General features: G+C 38.6%; 1 protein-coding gene across 4 annotated transcripts in view; it reads left to right on the plus strand.

Moving 5' to 3' along the window:
* UHRF1BP1L (UHRF1 binding protein 1 like) overlaps positions 1-18,488 on the plus strand; it is a 106,126-nt gene that overhangs the window by 21,310 nt on the left and 66,328 nt on the right. For all 4 annotated transcript variants that reach the window (XM_003126693.5, XM_021092726.1, XM_005664214.3 and 1 more), the window contains 3 exons: positions 11,129-11,291; positions 13,705-13,743; positions 16,227-16,318. In XM_003126693.5, the coding sequence (XP_003126741.3) occupies positions 11,129-11,291; positions 13,705-13,743; positions 16,227-16,318 (294 nt within the window). The remainder of the gene's footprint in view (positions 1-11,128; positions 11,292-13,704; positions 13,744-16,226; positions 16,319-18,488) is intronic.

Below are 18,488 nucleotides of genomic sequence, written 5' to 3' on the forward strand. Positions count from 1 at the left end.
AACCTCTGCAGCAAACTGACCCACTGCAATCAGATACTTTTTTTGTTCTGTTCTGTTTTGTTTTTATTTAAAAAAAATTTTAAATGTATTTTTGCAGCCAGATTCTTAACCCATTGCATCACAGTGGGAACTCCTAGAAACAGTATCTTTTGATGATGCACAGAGCTTTTGATTTCGATAAAGTATACTTTTTTTTTCTTTTTTGATTTGTTAGAGAATTTTTTGTTGTGTTACAGAAATTTTTGCCAAGTTCAGGGTCACCAAGATTTTCTCCTGTATTTTCTTACTGAAGTTTTATAGTTTCTGTTCTTAGGTATTGGTCTGTGATCTATTTAGAGTTAGTTAATTTGTTATTTATGTGTGAGGTAAGTGTCAGTTTCTTTTTTTTTTTTTTCTTTGCATATGGCTATAGTATTGTCCCAACACAGTTTATTGAAACTATCATCTTTTTCTCATTGAATTGATTTTGCACTGTGGTTGAAAATCAGCTGACTTTAAATTTGGGTCTCTTTCAAAAGAACTCTGCTATGTGTCTATCTTTACACTAATATCAAACTGTGTTGATAACTGTAGCTTTTAAGTGAGTCCTGAGGAGGTCCTGTCATGGCGCAATGGTAAATGAATCCGGCTAGGAACCATGAGGTTGCGTGCCGGGGTCCTGCCCCGGCGGTCAGGGGAGGTCCCCAAGAGGAGGGCGGCAGGTGCAGGAAGAAGAATGGAGACGCAGACACTCTCGAGTAGTGCTCAAGCAGTCTCAGATGTATTGGTGGACAACAGTGGATTACATAGGGGAAAAGGCTAAAACTGACATAAACAATGGAAGATCAATATCTCAAAATTTTCCGAAAAACATAGATAAACTTTTAAGATTAAAAAGCACATGATTTGGTAAAGTACAGTCTAAAAGCATAAAATAGAATTGAACACCATAAAAGAGCAATCAAGCAGGAACTAGGAATCACGTAAGCCACACATGACCTTTGTAAAAGTTACAAATACATTGTTTTCTTAGAACAATCATCTGATTATAAACCTAACAACTATTTTACTTTTAACTTTATTATTAATAGATTTCTATACTTAAAATACTTAATTCAGTAAATCAATAATTATCAATAATTACCTATAACTCCTAAAACTTACTTATTTACTTACTAAAAACTTAAAACAATTTTAGCTAAATAATGCATACCAGTATTATCTAAGATCTTGTGAAAAACAGAAGCCAAATCAGAGACCCATTTGAATGTAGACAGTGGGGAGCTATTCTCCCGGAGGTAAGTTGGAGGTTTAGCAGGCAAAGATAATAAAAGTTAATAAATTCCTTTCTTGAGGTAAGGGACAGGGAGTTAGATACAGTAAACAAAGCACAGATTGTTCACAAAAGAGCAGAAACTTAAAGGTATGTTTCCTCAGGCATAAAGTCCTCTAGTTTCGGGGGTCTGGCAAGCCTGTTGTTTTGCAGCCCTTTCTTCAGAATCTCCTGGACTTTGTCATCAGGCAGATTCCTTTCTTCAGAGTCCCCTGGACTTTGTCATCTGGTGGATTCCATTCTTGAAACTCGGCTCCCAGCAGTTGCAGTTTCAATCCCTGGCCTCGATTAGTGGGTTAAGATCTGGCGTTGCCATGAGCTGTGGTATAGGTCATGGACACAGCTCGGATCCTGTGTTGCTGTGTCTGTGGTGTAGGCTGGCAGCTGTGGCTCCGATTCAACCCCTAGCATAGGAACCTCCATATGCCGCAGGTGCAGCCCTAAAAACAAATAAATAGGAGTTCTTGTCGTGGCTCAGTGGTTAATGAATCCGACTAGGAACCATGAGGTTGCAGGTTCGATCCCTCGCTCAGTGGGTTAAGGATCCGGCATTATTGTGAGCTGTGGTGTAGGTCGAAGACATAGCTTAGATATGACTTTGCTGTGGCTGTGGCGTAGATCGGTGGCTACAGCTCCGATTAGACTCTTAGCCTGGGAACCTCCATATGCCGCAGGAATCGGCCCTAGAAAAGGCAAAAAGACCAAAAAAAAAAAAAAAAGGCAAATAAATACGTAAGTCCTGAAATTGGTGGTACAAGGTTTCCAACTCTGATGATCTTTTTCAAAGTTATTTTTACATTCCAGGTCTTTTGCATTTTCATGTCTATTTTAGAATTAGCTTGTCAGTTCTACCAAAAAGCCTGCTGGATATTTGCTTGGGAACTATAAATCTGGAGAGAATTAAAAGTATTTCTTACTCTGCAAGTTTTTGGAATAATTTGAAAGACAGATGTTAACTCTTCTCTGTTTGGCAGAATTTACCTTTGAAGCCCTCTAGTTCTGGACTTCTTTTTGTTTGGAGTTGTTGTTGTTGTTGTTTTTAAGTTACCGATTCATTTTCCCTACCAGTAATTGGTTTGTTCATATTTTCTGTTTCTTCGTGATTCAGTCTTGGGAGATTGTACATTCTCAAATTTGTCCATTTCTTCTAGATGGTCCATTTTATTGGTGTTTGTCTGTAGGAATCTCTTAGGATTCTTTGTATTTTTCTGTGGTGTCAGCTGAACTTCTGTTTCATTTCTGATTTTATTATTTGGGCACTTTTTTTTTTTTTTCCTTCAGAGTGTGGCTAAAGGTTTATCAACTTTGTTTAAATTTTCAAATTTTTGTTTATTTATCTTTTTACTTCTTTTAAGTCTCTTTCATTTATTTCTGCTGTGATCCTTATGATTTCTTTCATTCTACCAACATTGTTTTTTTTGTTTTGCTTTGTTTTGCTTTTTTTCTTTTTTAGGGCCACACCTGTGGCATATGGAGGTTCCCAGGCTAGGGGTCCAATCAGAGCTACAGCTGCTGGCCTACACCACAGCCATAGTAATGCAGGATCTGAGCTGTGTCTGTGACCTGTACCACAGCTCACAGCAATGCTAGATCCTTAACCCACTGAGCAAAGCCAGAAATTGAATCTGCAAGTTCATGGTTCCTGGTCCGATTCATTTCTGCTGCACCGCAATGGGAACTCCCCAACACTGGGTTTTGTTTGTTCTTTTTGTAGTTTCTTTAGATGCAAGGTTCAGGTGTTTTCTTGTTTCCTGAACTATAGTTGTATCACTTTATACTTCCCTTTTATTATGCTGAGTTTCATAGATTTTGGATCATTGTGTTTTCATTTTCATTTGTCTCCAGGTTTTTAAAATTTCCTCTTTGACTTCTTTATTGACTCATTGGTTGTTTAGAGCATGTTGCTTAGCCTTCATATGTTTGTGCCTTTTTTTTTTTTTTTTTTTTTTTTAGGGCTGCATCCACAGCATATGGAAGTTCCCAGGTTAGGGGTCGATTTGGAGCTACAGCTGCTGGCCACAGCAACTTGGGATCCAATCCACATCTGTGGCCTATACCACAGCTCATGGCAATGCTGGATCCTTAACCCACTGAGCGAGGCCAGGGATTGAACCCACAACCTCAGGGTTCCTAGTCAGATTCGTTTCTGCTGTGCCACAGTGGGAACTCCTGTGCTTTTTTCTTATTGTTAATTTCTAGTCTCATAGTATTGTGGTTATAAACAATGGTTAATGTATTTTTAATCTTTTTTTTTTTTTTTGGCTCTGTCTGTGGCATGTGGAAGTTCCAGGGCCAAGTATCAAACCTCCTCCACAGCAGCAGCTCAGGCTTCTGCAGTGACAATGCTGGATCTTTAACCTGCTGTGCCATAAGAGAACTCCCTCAATTTTCTGAAATTTACTCAAACTTGTTTTGTAGCCTAGCATGTGATCTGTCTTGAAGATTATGCTAAGGGCACTTGAAAAGAATGTGTATTCTTCTGCTTTGGGATGAAATGTTCCATATGTGTGTGTGTGTGTGTGTGTGTGTGTGTGTGTGTGTGTGTGTGTGGTGAGTTCATCTGGTCTTACGTATCATTTAAGGCCAGTGTTTTTTTTATTGTTTTTTTTTCTGTCTGGATAGTCTGTTCATTGATATGAGTGGGGTGTTAGTCCCCTACTATTTTTGTTTTACTGTTAGTTTCTTTCTCTGTGTCTATTGCTCATGTTTGCTTTATGTATTTAGATTTTCCTATGTTGGGTGCATGTATACTTACCATTGTTATATCTTCTTGGATTGATTCCTTGATCACTGTCTAATGTCCTTTTATCTGGCCGTGGCCTGCAGTGGCTTGATATGGGAGTCTCAGTTCTGAGACCAAGGCTTGAACCCTGGCTGCAGTAGTGAAAGCACTGATTTCTAACCACTAGACCACCTTGAAACTCCCTGTAATTGTAAAATATCATTGGGTTCATTTGTTCCAGGTTTGCTTGCAGTTTTAGGTGTTTCCCCTCTTCTCAATCTTGTATTATTTTTTAAATATGTAGGGTATTAAAATACTTTCCAAAATTAGAATTATTCACAGCCAGTCCCTCTTCTTGTATACTCGTATCTATCATCTTTTAATCAAGGATTTTGCTTCATCAGTTGTCCATCAATAATTTTCACTTTTCTATATCATTATCACCATCATGTAAGCGTGCTGATTTTTCTCTCAATTTGAAAAAACCCAAAAAACAAAAAAGCCTGGTTACTCTCCTACCTTACTGGCCCTTCCCATCTTTATTGGTTTCTTCGCTATCTCCTTGGCCTCTTAGGGGTCCTTGACCGCAGTCCTTGAGCCGTTTCATTTTCTGTCTCCATCTTGCAACCGTAAATACCATATATAACATTGGTGATTAGCAACTTTGTATCTCAACTGTTGAATGTGATGTGAGTATTCAGCTACCTAATTGGTATCTCCTCTTTTACCTAATAGGCATCTCTCTTTTTTTTAAAATTTTATTCAAGTATAGTTGATTTACAATGTTGTGATAATTTCTGCTGTACTCCAATAGGAATCTCTTAATTTAACTATTCAAATCCTAAATTCTGATCCTTAATCCCAAACTTATTTCTTCCTCTGTCTCTTTACCACAGTGAATGGTGGCTCTATCTTTCCATTTACTCAGACCACAAACCTTGAAGCCACCCTTGACTTTGGTCTGTATTATCAAATCTTATTGGCTTTGCCTTTGGAATATGTCTAGAATTGTTCCCTCTTCACCACCCCCTACTCTTCCATCTTGATCCATGGCAACATCTTCTCTTACCTATATCATCACAGTAGTCCCCTGTCTGGGCCTTGCTTCTGTCCATCTCCTTCTTTCATGTATCCTCAATAAAGTGATCCTTTATGTTTATTTCTATTCTATTTTTATTATTTATTTATTTGTTTATTTTGTCTTTTGTTTTTTGAGGGCTGCACCCCTGGCATATGAAGGTTCCCAGGCTAGGGGTCTAATCAGAGCTGTTGCCGCCAGCCTATGCCAGAGCCACAGCAACACCAGATCTGAGCTGTGTCTGCGACCTACACCACAGTTCACAGCAACGCTAGATCCTTAACCTACTGAGCGAGGCCAGAGATTGAACCTGCACCCTCATGGTTCCTAGTCAGATTCGTTTATTCTGCACCACGTCAGGAACTCCTATTTTTATTTTTATTTTTTTTAATGTATGTATTTGTTTATTTATTTTTAGGGCTGCACCCTGTGCTTATGGAGGTTCCCAGGCTAGGGGTCGAATTGGAGCTGTAGCCACCAGCCTACACCACAGCCACAGCAAGGCCAGATACAAGCTGAATCTGTGACCTATGCCACAGCTCTATGTCATAGATCTTTAACCCACTGAGCGAGGCCAGGGATTGAACCCACAACCTCATGGTTAATAGATTCGTTTTGACTGCCCCACAATGGGAACTCTGAGTGATCCTTTAAAAAATCCCTGTTCTAGTCCCCTGTTTTAGTCCAAACCATCCCTAGTCACTCTTTTTTACTCAGGGTTAAAGCCAGAGTCCTTAGAGTGGCTTAAAAGGTCTCACATAATCTGCCCTCTGTTATTTCTCTAACAGCATCTCCTTTCATTCTTGCCACTTCCTACATCCACACTGGTCTTTTTGCTATTCCTCAGACCTGCTAAGTGTGTTCCTGTCTCAAGGTTTTGTCCTTAGCTTTTCTTTTACCTAGAGCATTCTTCCTCAAGATATTTGCATAGCCAGCTTCTGGGCTTTCCTCAGCTCTTTGCCCAAATGTCATTGTTTTTTCTTTTGACAGCCACACCAAATGACATATGGAACTTTCTGGGCCAGGGATTGAACTGGAACTGCAGCTGGGGCCTATACCACAGCTATAGCAGCACTGGATTCAAGCCGAATCTGTGACCTGCGGCACAGCTTACTGCAGGGCTGGATCCTTACCCACTGAGCAAGGCCAGGGAGTGAACCCGCATCTTCACAGAGACAACATTGGGTCCTTAACCTGATGAGCCACAATGGAAACTCCCCAAATGTCTTCTTTTTAATGAGGCTTTTCTTGTTCACTCTTTTAAAAATTAAATGAGGAGTTCCCGTCGTGTCGCAGTGGTTAACGAATCCGACTAGGAACCATGAGGTTGCGGGTTCGGTCCCTGCCCTTGCTCAGTGGGTTAATGATCCGGTGTTGCCGTGAGCTGTGGTGTAGGTTGCAGACGTGGCTCGGATCCCGTGTTGCTGTGGCTCTGGCGTAGGCCGGTGGCTACAGCTCCGATTGGACCCCTAGCCTGGGAACCTCCATATGCCACGGGAACGACCCAAAGAAATAGCAAAAAGACAAAAAAAAAAAAAAATTAAATGATATTCTGCTTGCGTCGCCTTTCTTACTTTTGCTTTGTTTTTTTCCTCCATAGTTATCAGAATCGGACTTTCTATATATATATATTTAAGTTATTTTTTAAATTCTGTGTATCCACCCCCCCATTAAGCTCCATGAAGAAAGAGGTTTTTTATTTTGTTCATTGTCAAATTCCCAGTGCCTAGATATCGTGGAGTTCCTTAGTGGCTCAGAGAGTTAAGAATCTGGCGTTTCACTGCTGTGGCTCTGGTTATACTGCTGTGGTGCAGGTCCACCCCTGGCCTGGGAATTTAAGCCAAAAAAAAAAAAAAAATTACAGATTTCAGTTAAAATGTATTGAATAAATGAATGAATGAGTGAAATGATCAAGATCTTGTCTAATCAGTCCTTTTTTTGTCCTTCCCGAGTTATCTTCTACTTCCTTGGCCCTCTTGCTGCATTCCAGATACAGATCCTTTTTTAGTTTCATTTTATATCAAGCTCCCTCCTATCTCAGAACCTTTATATGTTTTATTCCCTCCACTTGGAATATTCTTTCTTTTTTGCCCTCTTCTTTTCTTTGCCTAATTAACTTCTACTGCTCATCCTTTAGATATTAGCTCAAAATACCCTGTTTGTTTTTTTTCTTTTTCTTTTTGCTGTACCTGTGGCATGTGGAATTTCCTGGGCCAGGGATTGAACCCACACCACAGCTGTAACCAGAGCCACAGCAGAGAAAACCCTGGGTCCTTACCTTATTAAGCCATGGGGGGAACTCTGAACTTTGATTTGAACTTTGTTTCAAAAGAGCTCTGGACTAAGAACGCCTTCCATATTCTTAGTCATGTTATTTGATTTTTGTCTCACCAACTCACCAGCTGCACAAAGGCAGGAACTTTGAATATATTGCTTGCTAGTACATGTGTCTGAATAGTGAATCCTCAGTAAGTACTTATTGAGTACTCCCTTCTAGCTCATATTCTTTTTTTTTTTTTTTTTTGTCTTTTTTATTGTTGTTGTTGTAGTTGTTGTTGCTATTTCTTGGGCCGCTCCCGTGGCACTAGCTCATATTCTGCCTTGAAGCAGTGGCAGGTCATTCCTGTGTGATTAGAAATGGTGACCTATCGGGAAACTCAATATAGTTATTTTTATTTCCTTTTTTTCTTTTTTTGGCTTTTGGCTTTTCTAAGGCTGCACATGCAGTATATGGAGGTTCCCATGCTAGGGGTCGAATTGGATCTGTAGCCATTGGCCTACGCCACTGCCACAGCCACAGCCACAGCCACAGTGACACGGGGTTGGAGCCGCATCTGCGACCTGCACCACAGCTCATGGCGACGCTAGATCCTTAACCCACTGAGCAAGGCCAGGGATCGAACTTGCAACCTCATGGTTCCTAGTCAGATTCATTACCCACTGAGCCACGACGGGGACTCCAGGAAACTTCATATAATTAAATCACACGTGATTGGTGGTGTCAAACAACCCAGCATTGTTGGTCAAATATGGGTTAAATGTGAACTTTGAGAAAGTCAGTGTGTTTACATTTTGTGAGGAGATATGAAACCAGATAAAAACTGGCTCAAGAAATGCTGGTTTAGAGGCAATGGAGAGACTTGTGTGTGTGTGTGTGTATATATATATTCCAGTTTTATTGAGATATAATCGACATAAAGCACTATATGAGTGAGGCTTGTGTATACTGATTCTTACTGATGTGTAAGGTGTATAAATAACCCAGTACATTTTGTTACGTTAATATTTAATATCAAAAAAGGTGAAAACTAGCTAATAACTCTTGTTAACCAGCAGTTTACTTACTCAGTAGTTTCACTTTTGAAAATTAAGGCTAGGTAAAGTTAGCAGGTTTTTTTTAGGGTTTTAAAAGGAGACAGGAATATACAATGGAGAAAAGACAGCCTGTTCAATAAGTGGTGCTGGGAAAACTGGACAGCCACATGTAAAAGAATGAAATTAGAACACTCCCTAACACCATACACAAAAATAAAGACCTAGATATAAGACCAGACACTAAAACTCTTAGAGGAAAACATAGGCCAGACACTCTCTGACATAAACGACAGCAACATCTTCTCAGATCCACCTCTTAGAGTAATGACAGCGAAAACAAAAATAAACAAATGGGACCTAATTAAACTTAAAAGTTTCTCCACAGCAAAGGAAACCCTAAACAAAACGAAAAGATAACCCACAGAATGGGAGAAAATATTTGCAAATGAATTGATTGAAAAGGGACTAATCTCCAAAACTTATAATCACTTTCTGCAGCTCCATACCAAAAAAACAAACAACCCCATCAAAAAATGGGCAGAAGATCTAAAGAGACAATTCTCCAAAGAAGACATACAAAAGACCAAAAAACACATGAAGAGTTGTTCAACATCACTCATTATTAGAGAAATGCAAATCAAAACCACTCTGAGGTACCACCTTACACCAGCCAGAATGGCCGTCATCAAAAAGTCTACAAACAATAAGTGCTGCAGAGGGTGTGAAGAAAAAGGAACCCTATTACACTGTTGGTGGGATTGTAAATTGGTGCAACCACTGTGGAAAACAGTATGGAGATGCCTCAGAAATCTAAAAATAGAACTGCCATTTGATCTAGCAGTCCCACTCCTGGGCATCTATCCAGAGAAAACCATGACTCACAAAGACACATGTACTCCAGTGTTCATTGCAGCAGTCTTTGCAATAGCCAAGACATGGAAACAACCTAAATGTCCATCGACAGAGGAGTGGATCAAGAAGATGTGGTACATATACACAATGGAATATTACTCAGCCATTAAAAGGAATGAAATACTGGCATTTTTAGCAACATGGATGGACCTAGAAATTATCATGCTAAGTGAAGTCAGTCAGACAGTGAGACACCAACATCAAATGCTTTCACTGACATGTGGAATCTGAAAAAAGGACAGAATGAACTTCTTTGAAGAACAGATACTGACTCACAGACTTTGAAAAATTTATGGTCTCCAAAGGAGACAGTTTGAGGGGTGGGTGGATGCGCTGGGGTTGTGGGATGGAAATCCTATAAAATTGTCTTGTGATGATCATTGTACAACTACAAATGTAGTAAATTCATTGAGTAATAAAAATTTTTTAAAAAATTAATGTATATGAAAGTACTTTAAAGTGCATGTGTGATTTAATGTTATTACTACTATTATCATCATTATTAGTTGTGACTTTGGGCAAATAAGTTAGTTTCTCATTATATATACTTTTTTAAAAGGGGGTGTAAAGATAGTATTGACTCTAATGAGTTATCAGGAGAGTTTGTAATGCATGCAACTCAAAGAGAAGAGCCTGGTATGCAGTAAACCCTTGGAAAGTGTTCACTGTTGTTTTAACTATTAATATTTCACTCTTTTAAGAACTTTTTAAGTTATTTTAGAGAATTAGAGTTGTTTAATTAGAATTCAGGATCCAGTCTCCTATGTGACTTCTTGCACTTTCATTAAGCACTTTATACTTCAGTTTTCCTATAGAAAGTATAAATGGTATTAGTGCAGCTAATTCAGGGTTGTGAATAATTAGTGTTTTTCATGTAGAGAACATGAAAATTGGCTGATAAATAGAGTTGCGTAATCTCCTTCCTTAGAGACCTTTTCAAACTCTGTATGTGTTGTAATTTATTCCTGGAATGCTTTGGGTCAGTTCCTAAAGCTGGGAATCATTGGATGATTCAAAAGGAGTACTGATGTGCTTTAAGCATCATTCTTGGCATGATCAATGGCAGTGTTGGCAGCTGCTGCTACTACATCTAAAGGGTAGTTCCCTTACCTTACTTGTAGGTTGGTTCGTAAAATAGGAATATTCACTTGTGTGACATAGTCTGTAGCAAAGTGTACAAAATGTGGTAGAGGATGGCTGAAAGTCTTCCATGCTACCTGAAATATAGTGGAACTCACCAAGTATTCATAAATTTAAAAGATAGAACTAGAGTTTGGTTGTATGTAGTAATATGATAGTTAAATGTATACCTGAAATACTGTAGACTTTGTGTAAGAGAGCTTTGGACGCGGGAGATTAAAACAGTAACAAAACCACATTGAAAAACATGGGTTAAGGCAGCCCCTTGGTGACTCAGTGGAAACAAATCTGACTAGTATCCATGAGGATGCAGGTTTGATCCCTGGCCTTGCTCAGTGGGCTAAGGATCTGGTGTTGCTATGAGCTGTGGTGTATGTCGAAGATGCAGCTTGGATCTGGCATGGCTATAGCATAGGACAACAGCCATAGCTCCAATTTGACCTCTAGCCTGGGAACCTCCATATGCCATGGGTGTGGCCCTAAAAAGACAAAAAAAAAGGAAAGGAAAATAGGGTTAAATTAGAGCCTATCATAGTGTTTTAATTTTTTTTTAGTGAATTACATTTTTAATGTTCTGTATATTTGCAAGCATGACTCAGGGCCAGAGTAATTAACACTAAAATAAATGTCATTATGTATTCTCTTGCAGATTTACCAAAAATTTATCTCCTGACAAGATAAATCTAAGTACTCTTAAAGGAGAAGGTGAACTAAAGAATTTGGAGTTGGATGAAGAGGTGCTCCAGAATATGTTGGATTTGCCAACATGGCTTGCTATCAACAAAGTTTTTTGTAATAAAGCATCTATTAGGGTAAGACTTTGAGTATCTAAGGGGGGCATGTTCTATTTTATTTATTTCATCCTTATCTTTTAAAATAGCTTCTTTTAGATAATTATGAAAAGAAGCATTTTATTAGCATAATTTAAAAAGACAAATAACTTTGTAGTTGTGTGAATGTGTACCTTATGAATTTAATTCATATACTAATATAAATTATTAATCCTTATATTTAAAATTAATTTGAAATAAAATCACTCAGTTTATTAATAAAATAATTGGTTTAAATTGGTACATGTTTAAAGATATTTTTTCATAAACTCTGTTGTCCTATGGGATGATTTAATTTTGTAGTAAGTAAACACTCTTTCAGATGAAGACCTGAAGACTGATAAGTTATCTTTTTTTTTTTTTTTTAATTTTTTTTATTTTCCCACTGTACAGCAAGGGGGTCAGGTTATCCTTACATGTATACATTACAATTACATTTTTCCCCCAGCCTTTCTTCTGTTGCAACATGAGTATCTTGATAAGTTATCTTATTCTGGACATTATACTTTTATTTGAAAATTTGTCTCTTTTCCTCATTTTTTTCTTAATTTGAGGATTTTAAAGTTTTTTATTTTATTTTTTTGTTTGTTTTTTAACTCAATGAATTTTATTGTATTTATAGTTGTACAACCATCATCACAACCTAGTTTTACATTTCTTTTGTTTGTTTGTTTGTTTTGTCTTTTTGTTGTTGTTGTTGTTGTTGTTGCTATTTCTTGGGCCGCTCCCGCGGCATATGGAGGTTCCCAGGCTAGGGGTCGAATTGGAGCTGTAGCCACCAGCCTACGCCAGAGCCATAGCAACGCAGGATCCGAGCCGCGTCTGCGACCTACACCACAGCTCACGGCAACGCCGGATCGTTAACCCACTGAGCAAGGGCAGGGACCGAACCCGCAACCTCATGGTTCCTAGTCGGATTCGTTAACCACTGCGCCATGACGGGAACTCCCTAGTTTTACATTTCTGTCACAAACCCCAGCCTATCCTTCCCCTCGGTAAAGTTTTTAAATTATTATTTCTGCCTAATAAAACTTACGTTTTCTCAGGAGCTCCCTGGTGACTCAGTGGGTTAAGTATCTGGTTTTGTCACTACTATGGCTCAGGTCACTGCTGTGGTGTAAGTTTGATCCCTGGCCCAGACGCCTCAGATGCAGCTAAAGTAAATAAATAAACAAATAAACAATTTATGCTTTCTTATTATCTTTGACTCTAAATTTATGTCATATCACTTCTTTCTCTTAAAGATTGGGCCTAAGTTTGATAGTCTTCTCAGTAGAAATACCACATGCTAATTTGTTTCATAAAAGTAAAATTGGGCTCCAAAGAAAAGATTATGGAAAGGTTGCTGTGTCCTTTGATGGTCACCTTTGATTTTTGTTCTTTTCTCCTTAAGCCCTAATTCCAAAAAAAAAAGAAAGAAATGACATTTTTAGTGCAGGATATGTTTGAATATTATTTATTTGATATTACATATTTTAACAATGGTCTCACTTTTGTATTTGTCTTGAATATCTACAGAGATTGGTTGGAATTCTAGAGTTTAAAAAATTGTTAAATGGACAAAACACGGATTATGCTTTGCTGGAATTTTTTTTTTTTTTTTTTTTTTTTTTTTTTTTTTTTTTTGCCTTTTAGGGCTGCACTGGTGCCATATGGAATTTACCAGGCCAGGGGTCGAATTGGAGCTGCAGCTGCCAGCCTACACCACAGCCACAGCAATGCCAGATCCGAGCCGAGTCTGCAACCTACACCACAGCTCATGCCAATGCCAGATCCTTAACCCACTGAGTGAGGCCAGGGATCAAACCTGCACGCTCATGGATACTGCATCTTTGGATTTGTTTCCACTAAGTCACGATGGGAACTCCCTGCTTTGCTAGGAATTCTTAAACTATAAAATTAAAGTGTGTTCTCAGAACTGAAGAAAAAAGATATTAAGAGGATCTGAAAATTTTATTTAAAAAGGTGATCAAGAAAATAATGCTAGCAGTCTTTTTATATGAAGTAGGTGCATCTGATTTCAAGAATATGAGTGAATTGCTCAGTTTATTATTTTGCGATTTAAGAAAAGTCATCTGACGCAATTTGGTATGTCTGTCACTGTGTTAAAAAAGCATCTGTGGAAATTGCCACTGTGGTGCAGTGGGTTAATGATCTGTCGTTGTCTCTGTGGTGGCAGGGGTTCAAAACCATATGTAAGTTCCTGGGCCAGGGATTGAATCCAAGCCAAAGCTGTGACCTGGTCTTCAGCCCACTGTGCTGGGTCGAAGATTTGAACCAGCACCTCCACAGAGACAAGCCAGGTTATTAACTCACTGTGTCACAGCAGGAACTCTCATGGTTTACAATAATTTTTCATGATTCATTTTAAAGAAAAAAATTTTTTCTTTGGTAGATACCATGGACAAAACTGAAAACACATCCCATCTGTTTGGTAAGTTCTGAATTACCTCAGAAACAAACATTTATAAATGCATGTAATCTAACCACTCTGTTAATCTTTTATTTCAGAGAAACAGTCTTCTGGCTTTTCCACTAGTTAGTGTTCATTGTATTTGATGGTACTTAGTTTTCTCAGTCATTTTTTTTTTTTTTTTTTTTTTTTTTGTCTTTTTAGGGCCGCACCCGCGGCATATGGAGATTCCCAGGCTAGGGATCCAATTTGAGCTATAGCTGCCAGCCTACGCCAGAGCCACAGCAACGCCAGATCCGAGCCCATCTGCGACCTACACCACAGCTCACGGCAACGGATCCTTAACCCACTGACTGAGGCCAGGGATCGAACCCAAAACCTCATGGTTCCTAGTCGGATTCGTTAACCACTGAGCCACCACGGGAACTCCCAGTTTTCTCAGTGTTTAAATGAGAAGTTTTAACTTGAAAATGGAAGGGTCTTTAAAGTTTTTCAGGTCTAGAATATTATGTTTCAAATTGGTATATTTTATTGCATCTTTTAACTCTTTATTGACATACTCTGGGATTCTTCTTTTAATAAAGTTTGATCCAGACTGTTGTGTTTCTGCTTTTACTGATCTAATAAATAGTATGCTCTTTAATCTACTTTACTTTTAATGAAAATGGAAGGAAAATAGATCATTTAGTCATTTACTGATTCATTCATTCCACAAATATTTATTGAGCACTTCCCTTCTGCCCTGAGGGAACTTATATTTTTATAAGGAAACTGACAATGAATAAGGAAAAAAATAAAATAAGACAATTTCAGATTGTAAGTGCAATATTAAATAGAAAATGAAGAATGACTGGAGTTGTGTGAGTGATGACTACTTAAGAACAGTTTGCTCTTCAAGAAAAAATTTAGTCTGAGAAAGAAAGTTTTTCACTATTAGAGTGTTTTTCACATTTCTTGTGTATTTCATGTTTTTCATAATCACATCTTAAATCTCAGGTTTTAGATTGAGATAAGCTTTTAGAGGTCTTTTATTCTTATTTGTTGTTAAATTAGCTAAATTAGCAATTAATAATGTAATAATTCTGGGATTGTAGATTATATTTTTGTAAAACCTGATGATCTTAGCAGTATATGGCTCCTTATAGGGTTTTTTGTGTCCTTACTCTTCTAATAAGCTTTTCCGTCAGGTATTGAGTCCCTTGACTTTTTTTTTTCTTTTTTCTTTTTTTTTTTTTTACTATTTCTCTTTTTAGACATTTAGAGGGACATTTGTTTATTTATTTATTTATTTATTTATTTATTTATTTATTTATTGTCTTTTTGCCATTTCTTGGGCCGCTCCCACAGCATATGGAGTTTCCCAATCTAGGGGTTTAATCAGAGCTGTAGCCACCGTCCTACGACAGAGCCACAGCAACATGGGATCTGAGCCGCATCTGCAACCTATACCACAGCTCACAGCAACTCCGGATCTTTAACCCACTGAGCAAGGCCAGGGACCGAACCTGCAACCTCATGGTTCCTAGTCGGATTCGTTAACCACTGTGCCACGACGGAAACTCCTAGAGGGACATTTGTTTATTTTTTCTGCACCCTTGGCATATGGAGGTTCCCAGGCTAGGGGTCCATTCAGAACTGTAGCCGCCAGCTTATGCCAGAGCCACAGCAACGAAGGATCTGAGTTCTTAACCCAATGAGCAAGGCCAGGGATCAAACCCGTGTCCTCATGGATGCTAGTCGGGTTCGCTAACTGTTGAGCCACGACGGGAACTCCCTAGAGGGACGTTTAAAATGACTCTGCTTACTTACTGTTTTCTCTGCTTCTAAAGAAATGAAAGAGAAAATACTGTTAGAAATCATCTTCATAGAAGTTCCCATCATGGTTAACGAATCCGACTAGGAACCATGAGGTTGCGGTTTTGATCCCTGGCCTTGCTCAGTGGGTTAAGGATCTGGTGTTGCCGTGAGCTGTGGTGTAGGTTGAAGTCATGGCTCGGATCCCACGTTGCTGTGGCTCTGGCGTAGGCCAGCATCTACAGCTCCGATTCGACCCCTAGCCTGGGAATCTCCATATGCCGCGGGAAGTGGCCCTTTCAGAAAAGACAAAAAGACAAAAAGAAAAAAAAAAAAAAAGTAATCCTCTTCATAGGAGTTCTCGTCATGGTGCAGTGGAAAGGAATCCAACTACGAACCTAGGTTGTGGGTTTGATCCATGGCCTCGCTCAGTGAGTTAAGGATCTGGTGTTGCTGTGGCTGTGGTGTAGACCGGCAGCTGTAGCTCTAATCAGACCCCTAGCCTGGGAACCTCCATATGCCATAGGTGCGGCCCTAAAAAGCAAATAAATAAATAAAATAAAAAGACAAAAGACCCCCCCCCAAAAAAAGAAAAGAAAAACAACTTCATATTATACATAACATAAAATATGTAATTCTTACATTCTTTTTAAAAAATTTTTATTCTTACTATTTTTTCTAATGTTTACATTCTTAATGTATTTTATTAGTCCTTGGATAAAGTAATAATGGAAATGAGTACATGTGAAGAACCACGAAACCCTAATGGCCCATCACCAATTGCAACTGCTTCAGGTCAAAGGTAAGCTATTTCCATGAATCTGTATGACTGGCAAAGGGAATTTTTTTTCCTATAGTCAGCTGTATTCTGCAGTAATGGGACATAAAATAAAATTCCCTGGCCTCAGTCTCTATTTCAGTCACTTCTTCCATCAAACATTTTACAGTTTTAGTAAACACATTGTAAAAGTAGCAGATTTTTTGTTTGTTTTTTTTTTATGGCCACACCCATGGCATATGGAAGTTCCCAGGCTAGGGGTCGAATTGGAGCTATAGCTGCCAGCCTACACCACAGCCATGGTAATGTGGGATCCAAGCCACATCTGTGACCTACCCCACAGCTCATGGTAATGCTGGATCCTTAACCCACTGAGTGAGGCCAGGGATCAAACCCACATCCTCATGGATCCTAGTCGGGTTCATTAACTGCTGAGCCACAAAGAGAACTCCAAAAGTAGCAGAATTGATTTTTAGCCTCATTTATCAATCTTGCTTTCCTCGATATTAAATAATAATGATCAATCAAAGGCTGGGCAGTAGCAGAAAATGGAAGCAGAAGAGCTTAGGCATTCTCTAGATCAGATAGTCTCTTACTTAGTTTCTCCACATAACATTTATTCTTTGCATCTTTGAAACTATTACGACCCTTAAGAGGTAAGTCCATCCTTTAAAAATTATGGACATTTTGGATTACTCTAAAATTAATTAGGAGTTCCCATTGTGACTCAGTGGTAATGAACCTAAGTGTCTATGAGGATGCAGATTTGATCCTTGGCTCTGCTCTGTGAGTTAAGGATATAGCATTGCTGTGAGCTGTGGTGTAGGTTGGCAGCTATAGTTCCAATTGGACCCCTAGCCTGCTAACTTCCATATGTTGGTGTGACCCTAAAAAGACCAAAATAAAATAAATGTGGAATGCTCACACTTTATTTTTTTATAATGATTTTTATTGTTTCCATTATAGCTGATTTACAGTGTTCTGTCAGTTTTCTACTGCACAGCAAAGTGACCCAGTCACACAAACATGTATGCATTCTTTTTTCTTACATTATCATGCTCCATAACAAGTGACCATACAGAGTTCCCAGTGCTATACAGCAGGATCCCATTGCTTATTCATTCCAAAGGCAGTAGTTTGCATCTATTAACCCTAAATTCCCAGTCCATTCCACTCCCTCCCCATCCCCCTTGGCAACCACAAGTCTATTCTCCAAGGCCATGATTTTCTTTTCTGTGGAAAGTTTCATTTGTGCCATATATTAGATTCCAGGTATAAATGAAATCATATGGTATTTGTCTTTCTCTTTCTGACTTACCTCACTCAGTATGAGAGTTTTAGTTCCATCCATCTTGCTGCAAATGGCATTATTTTGTTCTTTTTTATGGCTGAGTAGTACTCTGTTGTGTATATACACCACATCTTCTTAATCCATTCAGCTGTTGATGGACATTTAGTTTGTTTCCATGTCTTGGTTATTGTGAATAGAGCTGCAATGAAAATGTGGGTGCATGTGTCTTTTTCAAGGAAAGCTTTGTCCAGATATATGCCCAAGAGTGGGATTGTGGGGTCATATGGTAGTTCTATGTATAGTTTGCTAAGGTACCTCCATACTGTTTTCCATAGTGGTTGTACCAGCTTAGATTTCCCACCAATAGCACCCCCTCCAGCATTTCTTATTTGTGAACTTATTAATGATGGCCATTCTGACTGGTGTGAGGTGGTACCTCATGGTAATTTTGATTTGCATTTCTCTAATAATCAGGGATGTTGAACATTTTTTCATGTGCTTCTTGGTCATCTGTATATCTTCTTTGGAGAAATGTGTATTCAGGTCTTATGCCCATTTTATAATTGGGTTGCTGTTGAGTTGTATAAGTTGTTTGTATATTTTAGAAATTAAGCCCTTGTCAGTTGCATCAGTTGAAACTATTTTCTCCCATTCTGTAAGTTGTCTTTTTTTTTTTTTTTTTTTAATGGTTTCCTTTGCTGCACGAAAGCTTGTCAGTTTGATTAGGTCGCATTGGTTTATTTTTGCTTTTATTTCTGTTGCTTTGGGACTGACCTGAGAAAACATTTGTAAGGTTGATGTCAGAGAGTGTTTCGCTTATGTTCTCTTCTAGGAGTTTGACGGTGTCTTGTCTTACATTTAAGTCCTTAAGCCATTTTGAGTTTATTTTTGTGTGTGTTGTGA

This window comes from Sus scrofa, chromosome 5 (genome assembly GCF_000003025.6).
Source record: "Sus scrofa isolate TJ Tabasco breed Duroc chromosome 5, Sscrofa11.1, whole genome shotgun sequence".
Classification (NCBI taxonomy): Eukaryota; Metazoa; Chordata; class Mammalia; order Artiodactyla; family Suidae; genus Sus; species Sus scrofa.